The sequence below is a fragment of the Apteryx rowi genome, unplaced genomic scaffold (genome assembly GCF_003343035.1).
Source record: "Apteryx rowi isolate R43461 unplaced genomic scaffold, aptRow1 scaffold_140, whole genome shotgun sequence".
NCBI lineage: Eukaryota > Metazoa > Chordata > Aves > Apterygiformes > Apterygidae > Apteryx > Apteryx rowi.
The window spans coordinates 820,012-847,485 of record NW_020447642.1 but is presented as its reverse complement, the minus strand read 5'-3'; the positions used below and the strand labels follow the sequence as shown (position 1 = coordinate 847,485).

Genomic DNA, 27,474 nt, shown 5'->3' with positions numbered 1-27,474 from the left:
TTTGCTGGCATGTGATCACTTTTATTGATGTATTTAATATGCAAACACAAGTATCTGGTAACTCATTAGTTATTTGACAAGTTAAATTGACTAGATCTTAAGAATTTAAAGTTAATGTTCAAGAAAGGATTCCTGTCCTTCTCCAGTAGCTCTAATGATTGCTTTATTAATGCCTATTATGTGAGTACTGTGTAGTGTGGTTTAATTTGTTTCGTATTCTTCCTTCAGAGGAAGCAAACTGTGTATTCCACAATGCTCTCATTCATTTTTCTTTTGACAAATGGGTAGTTTTTTGTTTAAAAGTATTAAATTACTAAATAATTTAAAAAATCTGTTTTCAAAATAGTTGAGCTATATAACAAATCTAAATACAATGACAGTGGAAAAATGTATGATTGCTAAATTTTAATGCTATGGATTTTGTGTAGATCACGATCAAGACCTCGTCAACGTTCTTATAGTCGAAGTAGTGAAAGATCCGGTCATAGGAGAACTCATAGCGGGTCTCGTGAAAGAGAACGGCGTAAAGGCAGAGAGAAAGAAAAAGTAAGAGAGAAAGAGAAAGGCAAAGGAAAAGAGAAGGAGATATATGGCGCAAAGCTTGGGTAAGTGAAACAACAAATAATATAACTATAATAAAATCAGGGAATGATTTAGTGTTCTTCTACTTTTCTGGTAATTGATTGCTTTATAGTACCTGATACTTTGTATAAACTTAATGGAATTATTTAAAATTTTTGAATCACATGGTTCTTAGTATTTTTAAATCCTGGAATCCGGCATCAGAGTAAAGTAAATAGTTTAATTTACCATTCCTTTTTTTCCCTTGCTTTGCAAATAATCTAAATAGCTTTTCTTCAATTGATTAATATAATTCATTTTCTAATACATAATAACTATATTTTAAGGAAAAAGTGAGGCCTACTGGGAGGTAAGAAGACAATTTCCTGTGAAGGGATTGTTTCCACTATGGTTCTTTTTTTCCCATTTCTACATTGACAGAAACTTCTATTGGGCTTCATTTGTGGCTCAAAGTGTAGTTATATTAGTACTTGCTGTGGGTGAATGATGGACTACCTTTCAAGACATACTGTCAGCCTAATTTTTGCTTGAAATGACTTGGGTTGTTGATGGTAGTTCTGCAGATTTCAGAAAAGACAGTTTATGTAATTACCTCTGCTTTATACATCTTGATCTCCTGCAACCTTTACTGTGTTGTTCAGCTTTTCCATATTTATATGATTGGCTTCAAAAGGGAAAAGACACTGATGCATTGAATATTCTTCATGAATTACCCTTTGGTTGATTCCCACTGAAATGCTTAATGGGAATATCTAGAGTAGCATCCTCCATCCATGTTCATGGAGGCATCTCACAATTACTTTCTTGGTTATGTGTCTCTGGCTACATTCACTGCTTAGTTCCTGAGATGATATTACCCACTTGTCTGTGGTTTTAGTGCTGATTATGTAGGTCTTCAGGATTAGCTGTTTATATGTATTTTCTTATTTGTAGTACATTACTTAAACTGCTCGGAACTTCTAGCGTAGTGTCTTCCATTCAAGTTAAGAGATATTTTCCCCTTTTTACTAAACCACATGGAATATTTGCCTGTTCTTGTTGCTGATGTTTACATTGAATGCTACTGATTGCTGAGAACAGAACCTTTGAGATGTTTGCAGTATGTCTGATAAGTCATAAATGAGATGCCTGTTGCTTGTTTAGCTGGAGCTTGAATGTGTTTTGATATTTCTGGAAGACTTGAGGAGAAGTGTTGAATGTGTAGCCAAATTGTTTTTTATTAAAGTAGATCCTGGTGCTCTGAACAGGGAAAGAATCCATACGGAGCACATAATGTTTGGTGTGTGTGAGTTTTTCTGGACTTTGTGTAGAAGCACATCTTAAATCATGCTGGAATATATTGCAGTGTTTTATTAGCATACTGCCTGACTTTATGTCCTTTTATAATAAGGATCAATATTAGATCGCTGTAGGAAGAACTTGGAAGTGCCCAGAATTTTTTGGAAGCAAGCAGTTTATTTACCTTTATATTTTGATACGTTACAAAATTGCTTATGCTAAATCTGAAAACAAAATGCCCTGTTTGGGTCATTTCCAAGGGAGTTAGGACAAAGAGTACGAACGATAATAGCAGCATTTGATGACATCAGTCCATTTTCCTCGGAGCCAGGTACCGGCTGGTAGCCCTTGCCACCGGGGTTTGTTCCTGGGGCGTTATTAGACTACAGAATGAAATACGCCTGGAACGGTGTCAATATAATCTGTGCTTCATAAACTTTTCTGAGGGGGATGCGTTTTTCAGTTTAATCGAAGAGTGATCAAAGTATATCTGTACAGAGAATAGGTATCTGAGAAGCTTTTTCCTTTTACAGTTATTTGTCATTCGGAGGATTTGGACTGTGTCAGCATCATGTTACTGTTTGTTGAAGGCTTTGGAAAGCAACACATTGGAGCACACAGAGAGGACAGAGATCTTTGATGCAGTTGCCATTTGATTCTGAGATTCTCAATCTAAATGCGACTGTAGTTCAATATTAATGTAATATTAACTACACAATTAATGGTCTACTGAGTGTTTTGTTCTGGACCAAGTACAAGTGAAGTAGCAACTTCCTGTTTTCCTTCCTAAATGAGTATGTGTGTAGGAATGAAGAGTTGGAGTGTGGTTTTTCTTTACCTTATGTATGCTCTAGGAAAATGAGGCCAGGTCAGATGTTTTGTAGCTGTGTTTTGGTATGGGGCTTCCGCAAACCTCCTAAGTTCTCAGCTTCCTTCATCTCTTTCGTTTATTTATTTACATATTTATTTATTGTCTTCCTGGGTAAAAAGCATGAGAAAGAAGAGACCTCCTTGGCCAAGGAAGCTCAGCTGTCCTCCCTTGTTTGCTGATGCATGGAAAGGAGGGTGGCACAACACAAACTGAGTGAACTCTTGTCTTCATAGCATATTGGCCTCTGGCATTTTTTTTTCTGTTTTTCATAGCAGCGGTGAGATTCGGTTGTGTGCTCATTCTGTCTCAGTGCTGACTTCTAAGGTAAGCACCAAGAGACAAGTTGTTTGTTTGCTAGCAGCTCTAAATGTTGCTGGCTGTGATCAGCAGAAGGTAGCAAGGTGATTGGTTTCGTTGATCTTTTTTGAGGGTACGTGTTACAGTTTAGGATTTTTTGTGCTGTAGTGCTGTCAGATGTCCTCTGGTAGGTGTGGCTACAAATACAACTCTTACTATAACTGCTGCCACCGCAACCGAGCGGCGTAGCAGATGCTGCGACGGTTGCTGGTCTGCTTCGGTGCACGAGTCTGCTGGCTGGGACGTTGCCGCTGGGGCAGCCCGCTCGCGCCAGCCGGGCCGGGACGCCCCACACCCCGGCCACCTCGGCGAGCCAAGGGACAGTGAGAGAGGGCACCCGCCGCATCTGCGTCTGCTCCAGGCGCTGTGGTTCGGTCTGTTGTAAGTTGGATCTAGTTCGGACAGGGAGAAAATAGTTTGGTTTGGGGGGTGTTAGGTGTTATTGTTGGTTTGGGGGGGGGTGTTGTTCTTTGTTTCTTTTTCTGGCCTAGTCCGCTGTAACTAACCCAGCCGTGGTGCTGGTCTTCTCAGCTTAGCATTCAAAATCTTGTCCTTGAAGCGTGGGGAAGAAAGTCTAAATTGTCACCCAAAATGATTGTCGGGTACGTCTGGGTGTGACATTTTGAGAGGAATTAGTTGTATATCACAGTCTCCGAATGAATGGATTTTCTGTCTAGATCAGCAGTGAAAGTAAGATTATTCTGCATGGCCTTCCTAGAAACTCTAACAGCAGGGCATCCATAGAGGGGGAAAAATAAACCTCTTGGAATATGTATATTCATATACGTTTGGAATGTATTTATTGAAAGCTACTTTAAAGTTAAAATGAAGATCACCCTGAAGCTGAATTGTCAGAAGACAGGACGTAAATTGTCAGTGCTGGTTGACTTTATGGTTTCAACTTCACATAAAAGAAAGCGTTTCGCGATCAAAGTCCCTTACTTTCTTGGCACAGGAATGTTGTTCAATGGCTATATCTGTTCATGCAGCGACTGAGATAGCTATATTGGGAGAATTAAAGCCTAGACTCAGTCTTTGAAAAGTCAGCACTTATTACAGGGTATTTACGTCTTTGTTACTGCTTACCAAAAGGGTATAAAAGGAAGAGGAGGATCGTATTATGAAGGTTCCCTTTGTATGCTATGCTATTTGAGAGAATTAGGTTTTGACACTGTGAATCAAGGTGCTTGGGAGAGCACAGATACGTTTTATTACCTGCTGTCAAGAAGAAATTAAATCTCACTTGCAAGGCAGAAGGCGCCCAAACCATCACCGTTTGATCAGAACTGAGCAGAATAACTGTATTCCTGTGTATTCAGAAAGGCTGGTAAGTGAAAGTTCTAGGGGAACACGGATGGTAAGGAGTAGGAACCCAACCTCAAGAGCCCAGGCACACTTACCAGGTTTGGAATATTTTCCTACTCTACTCTCTATGTGATCTGATGTAAATACATGCATCTTCCCCCCACTCCCGCAATTCTTCTCATTCATTCCAGTCTTTAAAATGAGACCAAAGAAATCAAAGTAAAATAATGAATGAGGCACCCAAGCTTCAGTTAGACAGTCTTCGCTACTTTAGTCTCTACTTGTAGTATATGTATTTTTATGCTTGATTCTTGAGCTTATTCTTCAAAGAAAAAAAATCCAAATTTTCAAAGAATATGGATTAACTCAAAAAAGGAATTTAGTCAATTATTAAATCAATTAAACCAAATATTTTTATCTTACTGTTTTAAGTATTTTTACTTGTTTATGCTTTCTTTCACCAAAAGTAAACTTCATCTCTTACTTCTCAAAGATTTCAACAATACTTAGTAGAATTATTGAGGCGATCAGAGACTTTAGAGAAGGCAGAAAAGAACCGGCTTAATTTCATGTTCTGTGGGCGTTAAGATTTTGGCATATTTCTCTGCCACAGTAGCTATATGCTTCCTCACCTTATACGCAAGGTGAAATCTCAAAATTGATTTATTTTTTATTTTTTATTTTTCCCCCTCTGTTCATGGGCTTGTCAACACAGTGGTTGTCAGATATAAGTAATCATATATTTGGGACTTGACTGAAGTGGAGGATCAAAATGCAATTTTCCCACTAATTAAAGAGCAAATGTGTTTTATTTGTCTATGGCTCATGTACACTGCAATGTTAACTTGCTTTTCTGTGCTTGAGTTGTGAATGTTTCTAGATGTAAGGGGGAAAGGCTTCTGTTTTTGTTTTCAGATCAGAGCAACTTTAAGTTCTTTAAAAGTAGACACTTCCTTCACTGTAAAAATCTCAGGAGAGATTTCAAGAGAAAAACCTTCTGCCATTGTCGTCCAGTCTCGAGCTTCTTGGCATTCTTCATTTTGGGGAAGATTCTTTGGGGCTGAGCGCTGAACTTCTTGAATGGTGCATGAGCGTCAGCTATTTCATGGAGACAGGCTGTATTACAGTCATAGCAAAACAGCTGAACTCTTTTGTTCTTACAATCTGAAATGTTTTAAGGGATATACTATTTGTTCAGCCATTATGCAGAGAGATTGTGGTAACAGCTGCTTTGAATTTAGGTTGGGAAGCTGATTTGCAGCATCTGACAGTACTTGGTGGTAAAAAAGAAAAAAAAAAGTATAAATGTTGAGTTAAGAGTAGTTTATCAAGCTTTGAAATAGTTTTGTACTCACTTAAAAGGTAAGGCAATGCAAATTCAAAAAGCGTTCCAACAGCATACCATAAATATTCATAAACAAAAGGATGATCTGTCTTTCAGATTATCAGGATTATTTCATTTTCAGTGAAAAATCTTTGCAAGGTAAAGCTGATGACAAGCAGGTAGCAAGAAATGTGCTTCACTCTTTATCCAAATACTGTATGCTGCTTATTTTCCTTCCATTTTAAAGGTGATCTTAACTACTCAGTTTGCTTTTGTTACTTCTATCGCTTTTGTTCCCTCATCTCATAGTAGTAGTTTGAATGATGTTGCTCTTTTTTTGTTTTGTATTTCTGCTGCAAAGCGTGAGAGAAGGAGCTTTATTGCCTGGAAGGATATAAAGAAATAAAAATCAATAAATGGTATGGCTTTTTCTGAATAACTGTTGCCAGCATTTCCAAAGTAAAAGCACTTGCTTGGCCTTGCAGCCTTTTCTATTCATCCAGTCTCACAGGCCAAGTTTCAAATCCTATTTCTCTGTTTATAATAATACTGTTCTCTAGTTATGTCCTATGGCTGCAGTAGTGGTATTGCAAGTGTTATTGCTTTGGACCATTTCTGTAAACGAGAGCTCCCACCCGTGCTCGTGCCTTGCGATGAGCGCGCAAATGGCTGGCTTGCCTTTGCTCGTCGCAGTTTTAATGCAGAGCGCTGTTCTGAGATCTGCTACCACACCTTCGTAGTTTTTACAGAACACACACGACAGTACATCTTCAGATATGCTGTAAAGTATTATAAATAAATCAAAACTGGAATTGATAAAATGAGGACCAATATACATTTTGTGATGCACTATCATTTTCTGTTAACTCTGCAAAACTTTGTAATACATAGCAGAAATCTGGTGTCTAGTTCTTACCAATAAGTTCTAGTCTAGTGATTTTCTTGTATTAAATTTTGGGGTTCCGAAAAAAGGAAAACTTTAGATTTTTTTTTCTTCCTTCCCCCTCCTCCCACAGTGGTTTCTCAGGTCTTATATTTTGCTGCCCTATTTCCTATTTTTCTTCTGTCAGTTGCATTTTTCCCCTCTGCAAAAGCAAGTCTTATGTGACAGTATACCCTCTGGGCCAAAAAAGGAAAAAAAAATCCCTGTTGGCTGTTTGGTAAAAACTGAGCTGCACTAAGTTCCAGAGGTAAACATTTGTTTAAAAATAACACTGAAAAAATGTTTTTCATTACAGAATCCTTTCTTGTTGCAATAACTTCTGTCCCAGCAAAACAGGGAAAGAAGGTGATAGTTGATTATCATTCAAGTTCTAATGTGTTGATAGTGCTGTATGTAGAAAAGCTAAGTTATAGGTAAGCAGGACAGCTTAATCCTATGACATGATGAAGTAGTACCTGAGCTCTGCGTGACGATTCCAGTTGGAAGAGGATTCAAGCTTCAGTGCTTTCTGATCCTTTCGGGAGGCATCTCCAAATGACTTAGGCTCATGTTCCATTTCCCTCCTCAGATGAAGCAGTATTAGCATGCCTCCTCTGACATTATTATATGTATGTGTAAGTTGTTTTGTCCGGGACTCCCTTGAATCAGACTAAAGCCGGCTTCCAGCTAATCAGAGTGTGATTATTATTTTTTTTTTATTTTGTGCACTTATGGGAAAGTTTCTTGTTGCTGTATTTTAGACTGCTGGCACCTGCCACACGTGTTTCTGTCCTCCTTTTTTCTCCCCTTGTGACTTGTTTTAAGAAATGCTAAAGTTCACTGGAACAGTAGCAGTTCTTTGCTTGTAAAGAAACAGAGCAACCCTGCTTATTATGATTTCCAAGGGGTTTCAATGGGCTTAGTCTCTGGTCTTTCCCTCCCGTGTTTCTTTTGGTGTGGAAGCTTAATACAATGTTCCTGTTTGGAAGCTTTGTTCTTTGTATGGTGTCTGAATTACTAATACAGTATCAGCTGCAACACTCCAAATCTTGGACACAAGTGACCTTTTAAAAATGCGCTATAGACTGTTAGGTGGCTTTTAAAGTGTTCTTGAGGCTGCTTATTTGACAAGGTACTAGCACTACAGTTTTGTCCTATACACGCAATGAGGTTTTTGTTTTTCAATATTTTAAGTGTATCGCTGTAAGTACCTGTTCCTAATATGTGTTCTTACTGAGGTGTTATTAAATCTGGGAAATACTTTTTTCTAATATTTCTAAAAATACTGAGCTATTTCTAGACTAGGCTATTTCTAGTCTAATAGTGTAGTGGTTTGAACGCACTATCAGAACTTGGTTAGTTGTGGTAAACTCTTTAGATTGTTCTGAAGACTGATTTCTTCTTGCTCATGAGCTTTGAAACTGCCTTTCCCCCCCCCCCCCAACTTTTCTCTTAAAGATTAGTATGAACAGAAAATAAGCAACTCATTTCTGAACATAAATATAGTTAGAGTTACTGTACTATGATGCAGTATCCGGCTCTATTAAAACGTGAGTTGAGGACTAGATCGGAGTGGCACGTGAAGCTTGTCATGAAGTGCCTGGCAGCTTTGCTGAAGTGGCCCCGTCACTCCCGGGGATGGCCACGGCTTGGTCTTCTGCCGGCGGGTGTGGAATACTCTGGGCCTCATGTCACATACTTGTCACGTTCCGCAAGGTGGACCTGATGCCTACAAATCATGGCTTGCAGGCTGCTGCGAAGGATCAGCTACTAATGGATTTCTTTTATTGCATTCCCATATCCAGTGTTTAAACCAGAAACTTCTGCATGCTGGTAATCTTCAGGTGTAAAAGTTTTCAAAAATGAATTATTTTATGGTAGTGATTTACTTAAACACGTAGTTAAACAGCTACAATATTTTTGCACAGGAGTTGCATATCAAGCAACTACATTGGTCTTTTGTGGATGCTTTTTTAATCCACTTTATGCAAAAGTTTAAAACAACTTGCATAAATGCTTTCATTGACCTCTCTGGGCATGCTATTGAATTTTGATGTTTAAAGGCTCTGCTAGTCTGAAATATGTAAGTTCTGGAATTCTGTGGGATGTGATTTTATTAAGGGTCATTGTTCATTGTTGAACCGGGGAACAAAAGTGCTAAGAACTTGCTAGCTTTAAATAACTTTTCTTTTTTTGGTTTCAACCTAGCTTTTGTAGTAGCAGAACTTTGGATTACTCTTTAAAGTGCTTTTGGCAATTTTTAATGGAGTAAATTAAGAGCAGCTTCTCAGTTGTTAAGAGGAGAAAAGTGTCGTGCCATTAAGCAAACCAGACCACCATTTTAACTTCTGATACCTAATAATATTATCCGTACATCTTTGCATTAACGAGTTCACAACTTCTTAAACGCTCTGACGGATATCATGGGGCTGAAAAGCCTGTTTTTAAGATACACAATTCATTTTTCCTTTTAATCCCGTATTTCAGTTCTTTAAACGTTTTCTGAGCCCTTTCCGTGTGGGGACCCCTTTTCAGTGGCGTTTAACCAGAACGCTTGCACAGCTTTATTCTCCGCGTTCAGGCCTGGCAGGGCTCCAGCAGTGCCTGTCGACTGTGCTTGGGTGATAAATGCCTGTTGATAAGCTTTCCAGTGCTTGGCAAAAGACATTAGAAGTAAATTGGGCATATTGGACTTTTCAGAGTTTGACAGCAGTCAGACCCTCTTGGAGCTTGCCGTATTTTTCCTTACCTCGTACTGCTTTCTGCAGTGGGAAGCCATTAATGCTAATTTCCTCCTATTTGCATGGAGGTTATGGAGTTGGGTGGCGCAGAGCGTGCTCAGAACTCCTTTTAAGTGTCTGCTTGGATCAAAGCAGGACGGTGTGATAGCTGTTGTCTGACACCAAGCTGTGTGGTGTTGTTTTCATTAAACATTTATCGTACTTCCAATGTGACAGCAGGCAACTTTGTGCTGGGGTAACATGTTTTCATGCAAAATTTATTGAAAAAGACGAGACGTTGTAAAGAGATCTTGTTGCCTTTCACCAGTGGCGAAGGGTAAATGGTTGATTGGGAGGAAAGATACCTTTAGCACGTTTTGGCGTTCGTTAAATTGAAGAACTGTGAAATGCTGTTTGCTTTTTATAACCAAGTAAATATATCTAAAATCGTGGTTTATTTTGAGAAATTTTACTTTGACAGTTCACATGAACATTTTTTTCATTTTTCTTAATCTGGTTTTAACAATGGACTATTGTATTTCCATAACAATAGACATGCTTAGTATTTTTAAAACAAATGCTGATTTAATAGTAAGGACCACTGCACTAATTTTGTGACTAGTTCTGTGCATATCAACATGCATTCTTGAATTTAAGACTGTTTGCCATCAAAGTTAGGAATTATTAGGGTAGCTTTTACTTTATAAAGCACAGATTTTTGACAAAATCTGAAAGGTAAGATAGTATATTTAATCAATAAAATGCTACTTCAGAGTAAAACACTGATTATTCATACTAAGGAATACTTCATCCTTCCAGTGATTTCTTTGTTTGTTCGTTTGGAAGCACTTCTGTTGTAGACCATTTTTCCAGCCTGAAATCAGAGACACACACACACACCTTAACACACACACAAAAAGAGAGAGAGAGAGAGAGAGAGAGAGAAGAGGGAAAAAAAAAAGTGCAGTCTGTGGTCCTCTGAGCTATACTCATTTAAAGAGGTTTAGCAGTATGCATTTAAAGAAGCTTACGAGTGTGGCACATCAGCAGCTGTGAGGTAGCAAGAGGTGAATTCCTGATACTCTTTAATCACTTTCCGCGTTTCTAAGGCCCAGGTAGTCTGCTTCAGAATGATGCCCGCCTAACAAATTCCCAGTGCGGAGGGCACAGCGCCCAGGGCACCGCACGGCCCCGGGCTGCGGCCGCTCGCTTCCCCTGGGGCCAGAGCGAGCGGGCAAGGCCGGGACGGCCACCCGGCACGGCCACCGCTCCGCCTGGCCTCCGCCTCCGGCGCGCTCTTGTCCCTGGGAGCTGCAGCATCTCCTGTGCCCGGCGTTCCCGCTCGGGATGCGCTTGCCCTCCAGGCTGGCCGCTTCCTCCTGCCCAGCAGAGCTGCCGGCAAGCCTGGCCCGGCCTGCGTTTGCTCGGAGGCATCCCGAAATGCAGGGAAATTTGGGGGGCCTGGAGGTGGTGCCGATTATGATCATCATTAGTACAGAGTGACTATTAAGAAATAAATAGGGAAAGACAGAAAAAAGTGGAACAGCTCTGTTTCACTTAGAGCTCCAAGTAAGAAAACGCTGTGTGATGTGTTTTTAATAGACTATTTGAATCCATTTTTAAAGTTTTCTTTTTTCACTTCTGTTGAAAAAATGTCTCTTTGCAAGCCATGAATGGTAACTGGCAGTAACTCTTTTTTGTGAGTAGAAACATGTTTCTGCCATTTCATTTGAGGTTTTTTGTTCTGTCAGACTACTTTTAATGGATGTTGAAGGCCAGCTGAGATCAAAAGGATGATGCTGGTACAGTCATTTCATTGCTAATAGCAAGGTGATAAACATATAGCCTTTATATTTCCTGTTATTCAGTATTTAACTACCTCCTTTCATTTCTTTTAATTCTGAAGTTAGGGAAAACTTCTGGAGACTGATAATCATTTTCTGGGTGTCCAAGTGTAAGAAAATAGTATATGCCTACAGGTTTTAGTTATTAGAAAATAGTTACAATGCACAAGGAATCTGCAACTACTGTTTATTTTAGTGGTGAATAAAGTGCCCTGTCAGTTTAAAAAAAAAAAAAAGCTTTTCCTATGTATAAAGAGGACTACATCAAAAAAAAATATTTTTTATAGTTCTATATTAATACTTTTCTGTTCTTTTCCAAGGCAGAATCTCCTCCCTGATCTACCGCCTGGCATGAGCCTAAAAAGCGTTATGCCAGCAGGGAAGAAGAGGAGATAGGATGTGGGTCTCCCAGTGCTAATGTTGTTTCCAAATGCCTTTTAACATGACACTACCGCCTGAATAACATTGATGCCTGGCTGTTCTGCTCAAAATTTTCTTAAACCTCCTTACTTAATCTACGAGCGATGTTGCTGTAGCCCTGACAGTCTAAGGATGCAAGAGAGGCAGTGTTGGCTGGGAAAAATAGCATCTTTTTATTAGACCAAGTGGTGTAAGTGGGGGAAAAAATGGTCATGCTTATGAAGACGTGAAACCTTCATCAGGCCTAATGCGGACTCCTCAAGCATCAGGCTGAATTCAGGTTGTGAGCAATTCCTCTGGGCGCAACATAATTATGTTAAGCGGCTAGACAATTTGAAGAACTAGTAGCTTATCTCTTTCCATACTGTCTGTTGCAACAAGAGATGGCTCTCAAAATCTGTAAAACGTTAGTGTTTATCTGATCCAATTATGCACATGCTGGTTCCAAAACATAGTCCCTGTAGTCGTTGGCCTAAGGTATTTGTGAGTTGAATCATCTGTATTCACTTACAAATGGGATTTTGTCACACTGAGACTGATTTTGTCACTCTAAGACCTTTTCTTTATAATCTTTACATGACAAGATGTGTTTATCAAGTAGCAGAAATGTGCAAATACAGATTGATGCTCAGGGTGCTACAATGGCTATTTAACTTGCACTGCTCTGTCTATCATTCATAACTTATTTTTAATTTTTGGGATTGTCTGTAGAACTTATTTTAAAGAGACTTAGGCGCTACATGTTGTGAAAGTGTAGTACATTTGTTTTTTCTTTTGAAGTCTTAAATGGCAAAAATGGCACACTTTTTAGGTTTTGATTTTAAAAAGAAGAAAGAAGAATTGCTTCTGGGCTGAAGCCTTGCATGCCATGTTTCAACCTTGGTCATGTTGTTGTTGAGTTATAAGCACCTAAAAGTAATAGTTTTTATTACAAGTACTTACAAGTACTTATTTGCAATGGAACAAATAGTGTCACTAGTAAAATACCCTATTGAAAAATAGTGCATGCTGTGGCCATATCCCATATTAAACACAGTAATTTGTAGGAACTTCTTTAAAATCTGTTTAAAACTGGCAAGTGTGTTTTGAAAGCTGAAAGTAAACTATTTCAGTACTGTGCTGGAAAATAATTTAAGTACTTATATGAGAATTTTCTTTGTTCTTCTGTCAGAGGGGGAATAAAAATCTTTCCTTAATCCCAGGGTTTTTATTTTCAGTCTGGACTAAATTATTAGGACCTTAAAGCAGCTACAGTCACACTGCTGAGAGGTTGTTATAGTAAAGTTTTAAGATGCCTGATAGTACTTGTTAGTTACAGTAATGTACTTTTGTAGCTTCTTGAAGAATAGCAGGTAATAGGCTTCTAAAAACTTTTGATTAGTTGATTCCTTGATTCCCGTTATCCAATCTAGGTATCTTTGACTGCCAGCCAATTGCTTTGATTTCCTACGGAGCGAGCTTTCGGGGATGTTAAGATGTGCTGTCAAGGCAGGGAGTTATTCTTGCAGGAACAAAAATGAAACAAAAAATCCCCCCCCCCCTTTTTTAAACTACTTTTACCTTTCTCTCTCCCTTTTCCCCCCTCTCTGTCTCCAGAAGTGCTGCTGCCCAGCACGGTGCTGCCCCGGCCGCAGGGCTCGGCGGGCGCCGGCGGCGGGAGTGCGCGTGCCGGTCCTGACGCCTCGTTTGGACTTCAGGCCTGCGGAGCGCTTCCGCCTCCCCTCCCCGGGCGCGGGTGACTTCTGCGGAGGCCGCCCCGTGGCACGGCTGCGTGCGCCTAGCTGCTTATGAGCCATTACCTTCAGTCTTAAGGAGTCGACTAGTTTTCACCCTTGAAAGGTTAAGCTTCTCTCCCCGGCCTTTACTCAAGGCTTGGAGGAACCTCTGCCCGAGGCAAGGACATCGTTTCTCCTTTCCTGCCCTGACGCGAGGGAAGTCGCTGAGCTGGTGCGATGAGGAGTCTCTTTTAATTTTCTTTCCCTTTTGCCTTCGACTAAGGGCTGGAAAGACCTTTGCTGTCTACCCGGAAAGGCACGAGGGCTTGTTCTGACTGTACGTTGTGGGTGGAAGAGGTTCCTTAGCACTGGTTGTAGAGCGTCTTTTGTTCCTCCGTGAAGGCTGCTGCCCACCCAGGAGCAGATCGTTGGCCTGGGCTTGTCCGGGCCGGTGTTTGTGGTACTGCCGGAGACCCGGCTTCTCTTTCCCGTCCTGGTCAGCTCTTCCTTGGGCAGCGCAGGGAGCTCCTGGTGCTACCCTGCGACCCAGCTGCGTTTCCAGCCGTCCTGGCTGCTTCGGCGCGAGGGAGAAGACGAAGGACACGGCTTGTTGCCCGGGTTGTTATTTGCTGGTTTGCCCTTGAGAAATGTAAACTCCTTTCACCCAACATGAGAAGAGAAGCAAGTGAGTCCAGCCAGCTCTAGCACTGTATCCATTTAAGTTAATTTTTAAGTCAAGTTTTTTCCACTTATGCTCCTTCTGTCCATTGCTAATATTAGCAAGTGACTATGCAGTCTGTCAACGACCGAAAACGCTAAATAGGAAGCAGGATGTTTTACCACAACGTATTTTGAATTGCTTTAACATCAGCTATAAGCAGGAGCTTACTAAAGTAAAGTTGTGCATATGAATTTTTTTGTGTTTTTTGTTAACAGTCTGACGGTTATGTTACTATTTTGCTTTCTTGCTTTGAAAAGATATCAGGTCTGAGGTCAAGAAATAGAGTTAAAAAGGGAGCAATGCAGAGAAGCAAAAAGATGAGTAAATGTGACTACTGTTAAAACATGCTAGCTTACCTTTTCCTGAAGTGTATTTCATGTTTATATAATGATTATTTAAAGAAAGACTAAGTAGTGTAATTAATAATAACTTTTATAGTTTACAACCTTTGACATTGATAAGATTATTAATCCCTTCAATTCCTGCTATTTTTGTCATCACTAAGTGTCCCAGTATTCCCTGTCTGTAGCTCAGCATCTGCAGACAGCACATGAGGCTGAGGATGGTTCAACCTCATTATTGTTAAATTCTGCTTTAATTTTGCTTCCCCATAAAAAGCAGTGTCCCAGGAAGAACAATCACTAATTCCTATTTGTGTTGTTTTATGTTCTAAGCATTCATTAAAAGAAAAATTGAAAACATAATTAAAATGGAAGCACAGCAGAATTTTAGCAAGATCAAACATTAACAAAATCCAGCTGGCCAACATGCAGGACTCGGACTATTTTGTTTTAAAGTGCTTATCTCTGTTGGTGCCGGAAAGACTCAAAATATAGAAATGTGAATTATAGGATAAATTATGGTAGCTAAACCTTTTGCAGTTGACTATTTTAGATTATTTTGAACTCAAGATTTGACTCTATGGAAAATAGTTAAATTTCTCATAATTAAAACAAACAAACAAACTGCTTGTTTACCGTAAAATTTGAGAATGCAAGAGGTCTTCCTTGCCGTCTAAGCTCAGGATAAGAAAGGAAGTTATGAACAAAATGTCTTTATTATGTAGTATAAGTGTCATAATAAGTAGTTTTCCCATTTGTTGAAAGCTGACCTGTACTTCACTGCAGTTTCTTTCTTCATCGGGGGACTTGTTGCCTTAGCAGGGGACGATTTATTGAACAGCAGCCTTTTGTTGAGCATATAGAACTTTTTTAGCTAGTGGAGGGGGACAATGCCCCAGTGCTCTTAAATTCTGCCTGACTGCATATCTGAACTTGAAATGCACTAATGTCTTATAAAGCTGTGTTTTGATGGAATTCTTTTCATGACAGCTTTCTTTTTCTCTAAGGATGATGTTGTTTTTAATAGATGAAGTTAAACATGATGGGGTTTAGGGTCGTCTTGACTGTGATGTCTGAAATTCAACCAAATATATAAAGTAACTGTTTGTCAACCATCATAGCTGCAATAGGTAAGTTTGTTCTGAATTCAGTCACGCTCATATTTCATAATAATTTATTTATGAGTTTTCTGTTAACCTAAATGCCTTTTTTTTTTAATTTGTGCCCTGTGCTTCACTCACTTCTGTTTGAATTCATTTTTGAATTTCACTTTGTAACTTAAATTAATCAACAGAAGACAAATGAAAGCTGTTAGCATTTCAAAACTGGAAGCAGAGTCACTCCTTTGGAGAAGTAAATGGAGTTCAGGGATTATGCCAATGGAGAAGTTGCTGGAAAAGAGTGTTTTAATTTAAATGAAAAATTTGTGAAACAACTCTAAAGTGTTTTCCCAGTATAATTTAATTAAGAAATACACATACATACAAAACAATGAAGAAAATAACATGCAGACACTTCTTTTGTGCAGCAGTCTTAGCATATATACCTCTGCTCTATACAAATAAAAAGTTCTCTCCCTGTTTTTTTCCCTGGAAGCACAGCAGAATTGTATTGATAATTCACACAATATTTTTGTATCAGTGCTCGCGTTTCCAGCGCAGTTAGGAAAACATCTTAACTCTTGTCTACCTACTGTGTGTAGTAGTCCTTGTTGGGTGGATTTGTTCATCAGTCACTTCATTATCTTTTTTTCAATAAGCAAAGTACTTATTGCAACTATTTACATCGACAAGGGCTTGTGGTCGTCACTCCTTCCAAAACCCCAGACTTGTGTCTGTTATTGTAATGCTATAAATCTTTCTTCCGATGAAAAGACCTTCTCATATAGCAATTCAACATTTTTGCAGCTAGTTATATAGATGGACAGATGGCTTAACTTGCACTTAGCTAATCTAGTCTTGATAAAGCATTTTATTTCTTTCTTAAGTTGTTGTATTTGGCATAAATTAATGTGTTATGTATTATATAGACTTAGCTTTTTGTAATGGAATAGAATCTATTGTTACTTCAGATAGTGAAGTATAAGGCCAGAGGAAAACGGGGTCCCAAGTTGCACTTTTTGCCAATTTATTTCTAGTTGTGTTTTTTACAAATTATGCAAAATCTAAAATGTTATACACAAAACATCATGAAAAGAAAAAATTGTTTAATGCTTTTACACTTCCCATTTAGAGATCTCAAGGTGCTTTGCTTAGATGGGTAGGCAGCATCACCATGAGACTTCACTGGTTTCCCATGGACTCTAGTTTATAGTTTTCTTAATTTGTTAATTCCCCACCTGCTCCTTGTGGAAGAGGCAGATATGCCCAGCACACAAGAGTGCTAGTCTGACTTTGTTAGTTCCTTCTCACCTCCTTCTTCCTTCTTTGCATCTAGAAGGTACTAAGTGGAAGGGTGTGTGTATTTGGGGTGGGGTGGGGGGACTTTCATTAGTATAAAGTTAAACTGAATTGCTTTATTTCCTTCTGGTATCCTAGCTATGTAAAATGTATAGAAACTAGGTTTTAAGTAGCATGCTTTCTTTAAAAGCTAATGCCTTCTACCATTCATTTTTCAATCAAACATTCATCGTCTTGGGAGCTATCCTTGATCACCAAAATAATCTGTGTAAGGAAGGACCTTTGCACATTCTACCTGAAAGTGTTTTAACAAAAAACAATTCCTCGGTTGCTGTTGCTTCTTTGAACAAGAGGTGTCTCAAACTGCTAAAGGGAAAGACGCATTCAAACAATCAGATATCCAGAGCATTTCAGATTAGGAGGTATGAATAAAAAGGGTGCTCTTGCCGTTTCTAACAGGACTCTTCTGTTCTTAACGTGCATCCCAACAAGTGAGGTGCCAGAGATGACTGCAAGGAGTTATAGTGCCTGTATTAGCTAGGGGTGCCACAGTCTGACCTCTCTGTGGCTGCCTCTGCTTTCAACCTCTGTAAGCCCAAGCAGTTTGTGTGCTGTTGGTCATTGGTCCTGAGGCCGGTGGCTTCAGGACTGAGAAGCTTGGAACTACACACTTGGTAACCTTGTTGTCTCTGGTGCTGTTGACTGTCTTACGTCTTTGATGTCTGTGAGACCTCTTTTATCCTACCTTGTTTCTGCCAGCCCAAGTGTTTGTGATAGCCAAAGACATTCCACTGTGGGTTTTTTCCTCTTTTTTTTTTTTTTCCTTTTCCTGTTCTTCATCATGCTGTATAGGACAGCTCTGTTTGCAGCACTGGCCATGGTGTTAGGTGCATACTTGGACCTTCATCAAGTATCCGAGCTCTTTTGCTGCCTCCTTGCTAGAGCTCCATATGATACAAGTAGTATTCCCCTCCTCTCTTCAGAGAACTGCCATATTTTTCCTTAGCGGATAATAGTGGAGAACTCCACAGCTTAATCTCTGTATCTGGCAGACTGCTGTCTTGTCGAAATGTTGACTACAATTGCAGGTAGGCTTCCAGAAGGGGAGAAACACCCCATACCCTTGCTTTAAAGCTACTGCGGCAGTAGCTAACTCTACCTGAAAAATCTGGTGAGCGGCCGTTGTCTCACAGATGGTGAAAGCAGCATGTGCTGTAGACAGATCCTTGTGGCTTTGAGGATGACAAAAGGGACATATTACCGTGTAGAGAACTTGCCTTTAAGGGTTTGGGGAATTTTTGGTTAAATTTATGACCTTGAGTAGTTCAGGCGATGCTTAGTGTATGTTTTGGTGCTTACAAATGTGCACTACAGCTACAAAAAGAAGACACAATATGGCTTACACTCCATATAGACAATCCTTTTATGTTAGATAAACTTGCATAGGAGATGTTTCATATGCTCAGTCAGCAGCAGCTGGTTTCTGCCATTCTGCTTTGAACAGATCCTTTTTTGACTAGCATCAGAAGAAACGCTCTGTTCTTCTGAAATCTTCAGAATTATTTTTTTCCATTGAGAAAATGACTCTGCCATTTCTCTCATTTTTTTCAGTGCCAGGAATTCTGTAGTAAACGTTAGTGAAGCTTTGGAAACTGTGGGGAAAGAATACCCTTAGTTCATATCCCTGCTTTCCCTGTGTCCCATGTTTTCCATTCCTTCGCAGCCGTATTTCTTTTATGTTATGCCATCTCAGGAGGTGTGAGACTTGTTGTACTTTATGGAGGTGAGTAATTACAAACATTGCACTTTTGGTACTTTACTTCCGGAAGGAATAGTAGTCTGAGGCATCTCATCAAAAGGAAGCAATTCAAATGTTTCTGTCTTTATTTTACTTCTTCCTTAAATCTTAAAGATATACATACTGGCCTAAAGGATACTTGCATATGCATTGACATTCTGGTATGGCCACAGTTTTTGTCAGAATGTTTTAAAGCTGCAAAAATAAAAGCAGATGTGACCTGTGCTGCTTTTAGAGCTAGTTCTGGAGATCAGTGTTCTCAAACATTCTTTTTAATAACTTTTAGAAGTTCCATACTTTGACTGGACTTCAGCAGTGGGAATCTAAAGGGGGATTTAAAAAAAAGGGGGGGGGAGAAGAGGGAGACACAGATCTTCCAGACAAATGTCCTTTTGGTCTTTAAGCACTTTTAAATGTAGAAGTAAAATCATTCATATAGGCAGATATTGTACTACTGCTTGATCTTCTGGTAGCAATGCATCAAAACAGGTCTCTTTCTTGAGGACTCCATGGCAATTTCTTTTTAAGGTAGTGAGACCCTGGAGTTACTTGACTGAAGACTGTAGGAGAAATTGTCCAAAATCTCCAGTGATATAGGTTATGATGTATCATTCTGGCAAAGCTGTCCATCAAACAATATCTCTATTAATACAACAGTGTCTGCGTTCCATCTGCAGTCCTTACAGTTCTGACTTTGTAGCTGTAAAGTTAGTTCCTCCCTGAGATGAATGTTGAATGTCTTGCTCACTCTATTGGTAGAGGCAGATTTTACATGCATGCAAGATGATGGCTGGGCATCAATGCTTCAGTCCAAGTTTATGGTCTCAGGCTTTCATGCGATAGGCATGTTTATTAATGTTTGTTTCTCACTCATTCCGAAGCAATGCTAAACTTTGTGGGCACAAAGGAAACCCGCTGGTGTTTATGTAGACTGAGAACTGCCTGCAAACCTAGCAGCAGAACAAAATGGGAGAGTAGTTTTTGTTCAGAAACTGTGCAGGTAGATTGTGGATTGTGTCAGGAAGCCTATTCTATCAAACATATTAATCCTCGCACTCGTGCTGGAGCTTATGTAGGGACAAGGGTCTTCATGCTGCCTCCCAAACTTTCTTTAATAGGATTCTAATCTGCAGATGTATAGAGAACACAGTCTGTGTTCATCACAAACAATAAAATGTTGTTGCTATCATGAAGAGCATGCGCTTGAGTGGTTTTGCAGTCATTATACATAGTAAAATGCTTAGGGCACAGTACCTGCAGATTATAAATGCCAGATATTACTGGGGACAGGATCCAAATATATAGATAACTGAAGAAGTAATTGCTTACCTTGCGCTTACAGTGGTTCTTTGAGATATGTTGTATGTGTATAGATTTTGTAACTTGCAGTTCAGGAAATCTTATTTTTTGGTGGAAAATTGAGTGGTTTTGATTACTTCCTATCCAGATGCTCAAGAGATTCATCAGAGTATCCAGGACAGGGTGCTGGTGGTACGTACAAAGTTTTTAAGGATGCTAGAAAAATGAGTTGAATGGCTTTGCTGGCAAAAAAAAAAGGTGCAGGTGTTGAAAATTAGAAGGAGGCAGCTGAAAGGCCAAATGAGGACAATTTCCTCTGCAGGAAGTCAGCCAAAGGCTAATGGGAAGCAGAAAAAGAGTTTCCTCCTGAAAAGGAAAGAAACCTCCGAAGGCCTGAAGTAGGGTTCACTTGCCTTCGACCCAGATTTGGACTGCAGATTTGTTGCTATTGTTGTTTTAGCTGCATTGGCCTTGTTTTCTTTTTGTTTGCTAAAAATCCCTTTTTAAGTCTAAAAAAGATGGTACTTTAATGGGCTGTGATACTGAGAGAGTAGCATACAGTATGGTTTTTTTTTTTCTTTTTTTCTTCCTCCTCTCACTACCAGACAGCTGTAACATGCTGCCTGAACTCTAGTGTGGACAGTGCACGTGTCGAAGTTGTGGATGCCAACTGTACAGAAGACTTCAAAGAACCTGTTGGTCCAGAGAGTAAATAGTTCTTACCCATAGAGTAGCTGTCTCACTTTCACTCATGCTTTGAATTATCTTGAACTAGATAGTAAGCAGCTGTGTGTTACTATTATTTTTATTTATTGCAAATTACTTTGGAAATGCTGGAAAAAATTGTCGAATGAGTAAAATTTGTTACGCATGTTTTGAAATGTAGGGTCCCATTTCTTCTCCTCTTTTTAGTATTTTCATGTTAAAAATATATTTGTAAGTCTAGTAAAAAAAAAATATATAGGCATCCAAACCACTACAGAAATATTAACAACCAAAAGAACTGCTCATAAATAAATCTGTATCACTTTTGGACTTCCTAACACTTTTAAAGAAGAAATAAAAATCAGCTCTGTAGTGGCAGTAAGTACAAAATCAGATGTTCTGTGTTGCAGTTCTGTAGTTCACACTATCAGGTAGTAATGCTTGTTGAATTAGCTTCCCTGCTAAATTCATGTACTATGTTGAGGAAACGATATTTTTCCGTATTACAGAAATAGATTTTAGAATCCATTTGAAGGCAATATCTTCAAAGACACACATTATTTTAAGCTGTTTAAAATTTTCAAAACTATACAGTCCTTAGAACTGCCAACCACCATGAATGTCCTTTTATAACTATATAATTTGCATTATCTTGTTTTTTAATTGAATAATTCCTTAAATACATAGAGTATTCCTTCTGAAAGAATATTTCGTTTACGCACACTCATGCACGCACACACTGTATGTAAACACTTGGTTCTTTTTCACCAAGACACCTTGCGTTTTGAGAGCAGCTGACTATTGTTTTAATGGGCTCTCTTAATCTGTGCATGAGGAATCCAAACGGAATGATATGGAGCTGTGAAAATCCAGTTAGTGTGAGCTGTAATCTCTTTACTGGGTTTAAGTAGTTAGAGTAGCATTCAGACACCCTGCAGATACTGAACTGCAGAGATACAGTAATCACCTACCCGTGTACCCAGCGCCTGCTAGCGTGGAACTAAAGCAGAAGAGTCCTTAGCAATCGTATGGGTAAAAACAAAAACACCACAAGCACTGCCTCCCCTGAGCAAGCAAGCAAAACGCAACTAACCCCCCCCCCAAAAAAGACATTTTATTATAAAATGAAATTTAATGTAACATTAAAATATTAAACTGCCACTATTTCACCCAGGTTTTATGGATACAGAATGTTTTTTCTGGAACTGAACTTACCTACTGTGAACACTATAAAATATCTATTTCTTTTGATCAGGAAGGGAAGGAGAAACATCTTTGTTCAAAGAGACGGTATTTCTAATACAAATCTAAGCTTGGACCTTTCTGTTGGTATTTGGAACTCCAAAGGAATAGTGTAAGATAAGTGAAGAAATCTAAACCGCTGAATAAGAAAAAGAAATTGGAAACGTTAATGTAGTAACAGTTTTTTGGTAAAGATATTTAATAAATTTGTCAAAAGAAAACAATTGTATAATTAAGGATCGTTTTATGAAAAGGCGGGAGAAAAACCTGCCTACGATTTTTGACACGTACGTATTTGCACATCTGTTACCTATGTTTAGAAAGCTGAAAAGAGTATGAATTTACTTTCCAGGCTCGTTTCATCCTTGGCATCTGGTCTGTGCGCTGCAGAACAGTCTCGCTCGGGAGCAGCAATCCCTTCCCTTCCCTTTCCTTTCTCTTCTTGCATCCCTGCAGTGAATGTGTAGAGGCAATGTTGCATATCCGTTTGGTCCTTTTGTTACTGTAGAAGCCCTAGTTACTAAATAAAACAGAGGAAAAACTGACAATAACTCTTAAACAGGTAAATCTGCAAATAGATTTTTTAAATGAATGCTATCATTTTGCAGGATCTGTTTGGTTCAAGGCAGAGCTTGTGGCCTTATTAAACATCAAGTCTGTGGTACTAAAGAGTCCTTGAGGTCACAGATTTATGTTTTAGCCAGGTCAAATGTATTTTATTTACTTTATTTGTTTAATGCTGGTCTAGGCCATTGAGTTATTGTTTCTTCTAACCTGCAAACAAAACCAGAGGACTCAAACTTTTGGATACTTGTAGCTATTTTGTTCGTTGCCATTATTTGCTCCTGCTGCTGTAGGAGAGGGCCTTCAAAAGCAATTCCTTGAAGAAGGGAAAGACCTAAAAAATCAAGTAGTTCTGATCACTTGCAATTAATGCTGTAAGCATAAAATTTCATGATCTTTCTGCTTGCATATATTCCAGCTGATGTCAGCAAGGGCCTGTCCTTGATGATGTCCCTTCTGTCAGGATCCAGGATGATCTAGGACTGGTAGGCTAAACTGAATTGGATAAATTTAGCTGGGCACCGCTAAAAGGAAGCAAGCAGAGCATGTTTTTCTACTTCAGCACCATTTCATTAGAATAATTTTCCAGTAAGGTGTGAAGGTTCTCAGGCGTTCCCGTAGAGAAGACTGCCCAACGGGAACCTGCCGCTGCAAGTGCACATACTGAATTTCTCTGAGCCTGATTCCCAGAAGAGCAGACTTTAGAATGCAGTAGATGCACTTACCCTTAATGTCTGGTCTCTGTTCACTGCATCTGATCCAACCTTGGAATAAAACATCTTCGAGTTTTGCAGCAGAATTTGCCAACACATACAGCGTAGCATCTCCAGCCTTGCACCGCATTTTACTGCAGCAGCAATACTTCAGTGTCATATTGGTTTCATTCCTGTTTTCACAGATTACAGCAAGCCAGGCAATAACCTAGCAAGTTGAATTACTTCTGGAAAAAGTCTGGAAATCCTTTTAGTCTTTTTGATTTCAGGCGTCAATTTGTACATTATTTATAGTGTTCAAAGCAACATTTTAAAGAGCCATAAAGGAAAAGACCTGCAAATACTTTGAGTGACTTTCTGGGCAGAAATGGAAAGACCCATAGGAAACGTATTAGACATGCTGGTGATTCTCTTGGGTTCTGATTTGCTCCTAATCTGCTTCCAACTGTTGAAGTTCTTGTAAGCCAAAGTGCCTTAAATGGTGACTTATGTCGGGAATGATTTTTTTGTTGTTGTTGTTTTTGTTTTTTCTTCTGGGTTGAAATCCAAAAAGCAAGATCAGTCTAGTCTCTCTAAGCGGATTAAGGAATTGATCAGGAAGGTCTGACTTTGCTGCTCAGATCAGAATCTTTCAAGAGGGAGAGGGTTTTTTTTGTTGAGTCTTGTCAGGAGGTCATCACTCTGCGCTTTGAAAAATATTAAAGAAATGCAGACAATGTATTTATACGTAAGTATTTTGGTAGTAAAGTATGATTGGTGAATGCTTCTTGTACTGGCATGGTCAACCTCTGAGAAGGAGAGGAGGAGTGAGAGGGCTTCACAGGTCTGTCTTCTCCCCTCTCCCCTTTTCCTTTTCACTTTCTCCTCTTTCCTCCCCTCTGTCCTCTCTGACATGCCTGCACACACGCACACGAGTTCTCTCCCTTCTAGGTAGCCATGTAAAGAGAGTTTAATGTATTCTGAGCCCACAGAGGGATGTGAAGGTGAGTGGGGCCTTGGGAGGCTTTGAGGATACACGGAACGGTTACACCGGGGGGCGGAAGGTGGAGTAAGCGATGGGGTTTGCGTGTGCCTGCAGAGCTTGGGAGGGGACACTGAGACCCGAACTGTTATGGGGAAGGTTAAGCCTAACTTCTGAAAATTTTGCCGAGCCCTAATAACGTTTGTACTATGGATTGTACGTTGCCAACAGATGGCTCAGGAAAACTCTGATCAATTGTCTGTAAAACCACCTAGATATTATTCCTCGTGATAAGAACTTTGGTTTTGTACTGTAGTGGAGCCACAGATTTACGAAGCCGTCAACCCCTCACACGGGGTCAGCTGTGTGCAACTATCTTTTTTTCTTTACAAATTTTCTTGTGGAAAATAAAAATCTTTGTTTCCTGACCATATTAAATGTTGCTTAATAAATTAATTTGCCACAATCTCTGTATGAAATTTTAGATACTACTGTAGCATTAGCTTCTACTTTCAATTAATTTATGGCAGGTCCTCTCTAAATCAGGATGTTCTGTGAGCATGAAGAGAAAGTAGGAGTTTGTGTAGTGGAAGACATTAAATCATATTTAAAAGGTCAAGAAGTGTTTTGTATAGAGGAGGATAAAAGATTAAAATCCACCAAATTATTAATAAAGTGATCTGTTTTCCAAAACAAAACAAACTTTAGGCCCCAAAGCTTACTAAAAGCTATTTCCATTAATTTTATAAGTTTTAAAATAGATCTCTCCTCTTGAGAAATAGCTATACCAGTATTAGATGGGAACATTGGGGGTTTTGCTCACTTATTTTCAATAAAGTACAGATGAAAGCCTGATTTATAAATGAAAAAAGTCATAGAAGCATGATGTTGAATGTTGCGTATTCCAGCATGTTAAGAACTTCAAAATGTTTTTCTCTTCTGATCAACTTTTCTCCATCGTTGTTCTCTTTCCATTACGTACGAGTCTGGATTGATGCGTTTTAGGTCTCCTTGCTGCATTTAAGCTCGTGCTGTTTGGCAGCTTCCACGTGCAGTGCGAAGTGTAGCTTCTGTGTCTGTTCAGTGGAGGGCATGGTGCGGAGATGCAAAAGTAGCCTCGAATGCAGGGACCAGCCAGTTCTGTATCCTATCCTACTCACCTTCTCAGGCCTCCACAAGTAACTTGATTCTTCTTCTATTTTAATAAATATGCTACTTTGCTTTTTTTAAGCATTCAAGCTATAAGAACTCAGGGAAGTGCTGTTAAATCAGATGTCTGAAAGAAAATTCAAATACCAGATTCTCTTGAAATGAAGCCCTTGACGTGTGAGGTCAAACATGATGTGTGCAGTTTTTGGTAATGGATATCGCCACTGGCATGAAAGTTTATGGTCTTTGCTCTGTTGTATTTTAAACACCAGTCCGTAGGTATTAACGGAAGTCGTGGGTATTGCTCTCTAACAGAGAAAACCTTAAAGACGTGAGCATCTGTATTCATTTTAAGTGCTGTAGCACGTATTGAAACATCATTGGCCGATTTGTGGCGGGGCGGCAGCCTAAGTAAGCAGTTAATGGTATTTGCCAAATTAACTTTTCTAGTAAAGTCTGCTGTCCCTTCTCAGGCCGCTGTGCTCTGTTTTCCTTACTTTTACCGTACTATAGATTAATTTTTCCATCTACCCCTTCTTTCTAACTTCTCTCAGCCTCCCCTGCTCCCCTTCCCCCCCCCATCTATTATACCTCCTGCTAGTAGTAATTCTATATGCTTGTGGTTATTTTTGAAAATTGCACTCTGCACTGTCTGAATAATGTAAACACTTTATTTTTAAGTTGTTCCTCCTGCCCTTCTCATGAGAGGTCTGACAAAGATTGTTTGTAGGATTTGACAAATGAATTTAACATAAAATTATCACTAATGTGATACTAAAAGTTAAGCACTTCAAGAGTTAAAATCAAGTAATATATCTACACTGTCTCCTGCTGCATGGAGCCTGCACCACGTGGATTTGCAAACTTTTTTCAATATAGTCAAGTTATTCAATCCAAAGTAGACATCAACTGCTGATAATATGTTTTTAAGGAAGGTTGTAGTTCAACTTTAATGCCTCAGTAGTATGATTTAAAGAATGTATTTGAACTGTTGGCTGTGGGGTATTTGTCACTGGTGCTTGAAGTTCTATTAGGCCAGCATCTCAAAACCGAAAAATATCGGAAAAGGTTAAAAGTGAAAATACTCAGTGAAATTTTGTCAAGTGGTCGCGATGTCCGTGTGTCGCAGCTGGGGAGGATGCTGCTCTCAGTCGGTGTGGCTGGGTTTCGCGCTAGAGCGGCAGAAGGGCCTTGGCGCAGGGTTCTGCGGCGCCATCCTTGGCGCGGGCGAAACGGCCGGAGATGCCTCGCAGGCGTGACGCGTTCGTGTAGCCGAGCAGCCGTAGTTTGGGGCTGCAGCGTTGCAGGCCTCGGTCCTGCTCCCGGCTTGGTGCTGCCCTCCCGTCACCTTTCTGTTAGCCGTGTTGTAAGAGGGGGTGTCAGCGCGTGCATGGCTCCGTCCAACGCCGGTGAGAACGCTTGTAGAGAACACAAATTCTAGTCGTTTTTCTACCACTTAATGATAATTTTATGAAATGAATAAATTTCTCTGTAAACTGACTTTCTTTGAGTTCAAGTAACCTGAGTAGAGAACTAATCATTATCTCCCTCTACTTTTTTTTTTTAAACAAGCATTTACAGCTTTTTTTTTTTTTTAAGGAGTAGTAACAGTTAGATATGACCACATTTTCAAGAGTTCTAAAATCTATAGTACATCTTGCAATATCCCATAAAGAAATTGTAGAACTTTTACAGAGAAAGAGAAATGTCAGAAGCCGTAGATAGGAGCATATATCATTCCGAGGAAGCACGTATCCCTAGTTTCTGCATTGCCGCTCAGAGCAGTACCTAGTATGGTTTCAAGGTGGCCATCTCTTGGACCTTTATCTTTATTAGGAAAAACGAGCTATTAAAATCACAAACTGTTGAAAGGCCTGAATATAAGAAACGGTAAAAAGACAAACATCCTAGTGCATAGATGAAAATCTAGAACTAATATAGTTTCAAGGGTGCTGCACAAAAAGGTCGCCAGCGCGTTCAGTCTCATTGACTTCAGACGGCTTTTGCGAGGGTGAGTGCGGAGGAGAAAGTGCGCTGTTACGTCGTATTCACGGGAGCAGCAGCACTTGGAGATGGAGGAGGCAGAAAACAGAAGACTAGTAGTGGTTCTTTGATGGGGAAATAAAACCTGGAGAAGCAACAAAGAGAGAGTCAGCTTCATCTTGAATATTAAGTGTTGCAGGGAAGGGGTTGCTTAATCACAGCATTTTAAAAATACTGCCTCTCAGTGATTTTCAAGATACT

The 27,474-nt window shown here is 39.5% G+C and overlaps 1 protein-coding gene across 3 annotated transcripts in view; it reads left to right on the top strand.

The window, feature by feature from the left end:
* Nucleotides 1-27,474, top strand: part of RSRC1 (arginine and serine rich coiled-coil 1) — a 169,819-nt gene that overhangs the window by 41,265 nt on the left and 101,080 nt on the right. For 2 of the 3 annotated variants that reach the window (XM_026057809.1, XM_026057808.1), the window contains exon 5: nt 429-605. The exons of the other annotated variant lie outside the window; for it this stretch is intronic. In XM_026057809.1, coding sequence (XP_025913594.1) covers nt 429-605 — 177 coding nt within the window. The remainder of the gene's footprint in view (nt 1-428; nt 606-27,474) is intronic. 3 annotated transcript variants of the gene reach the window in all.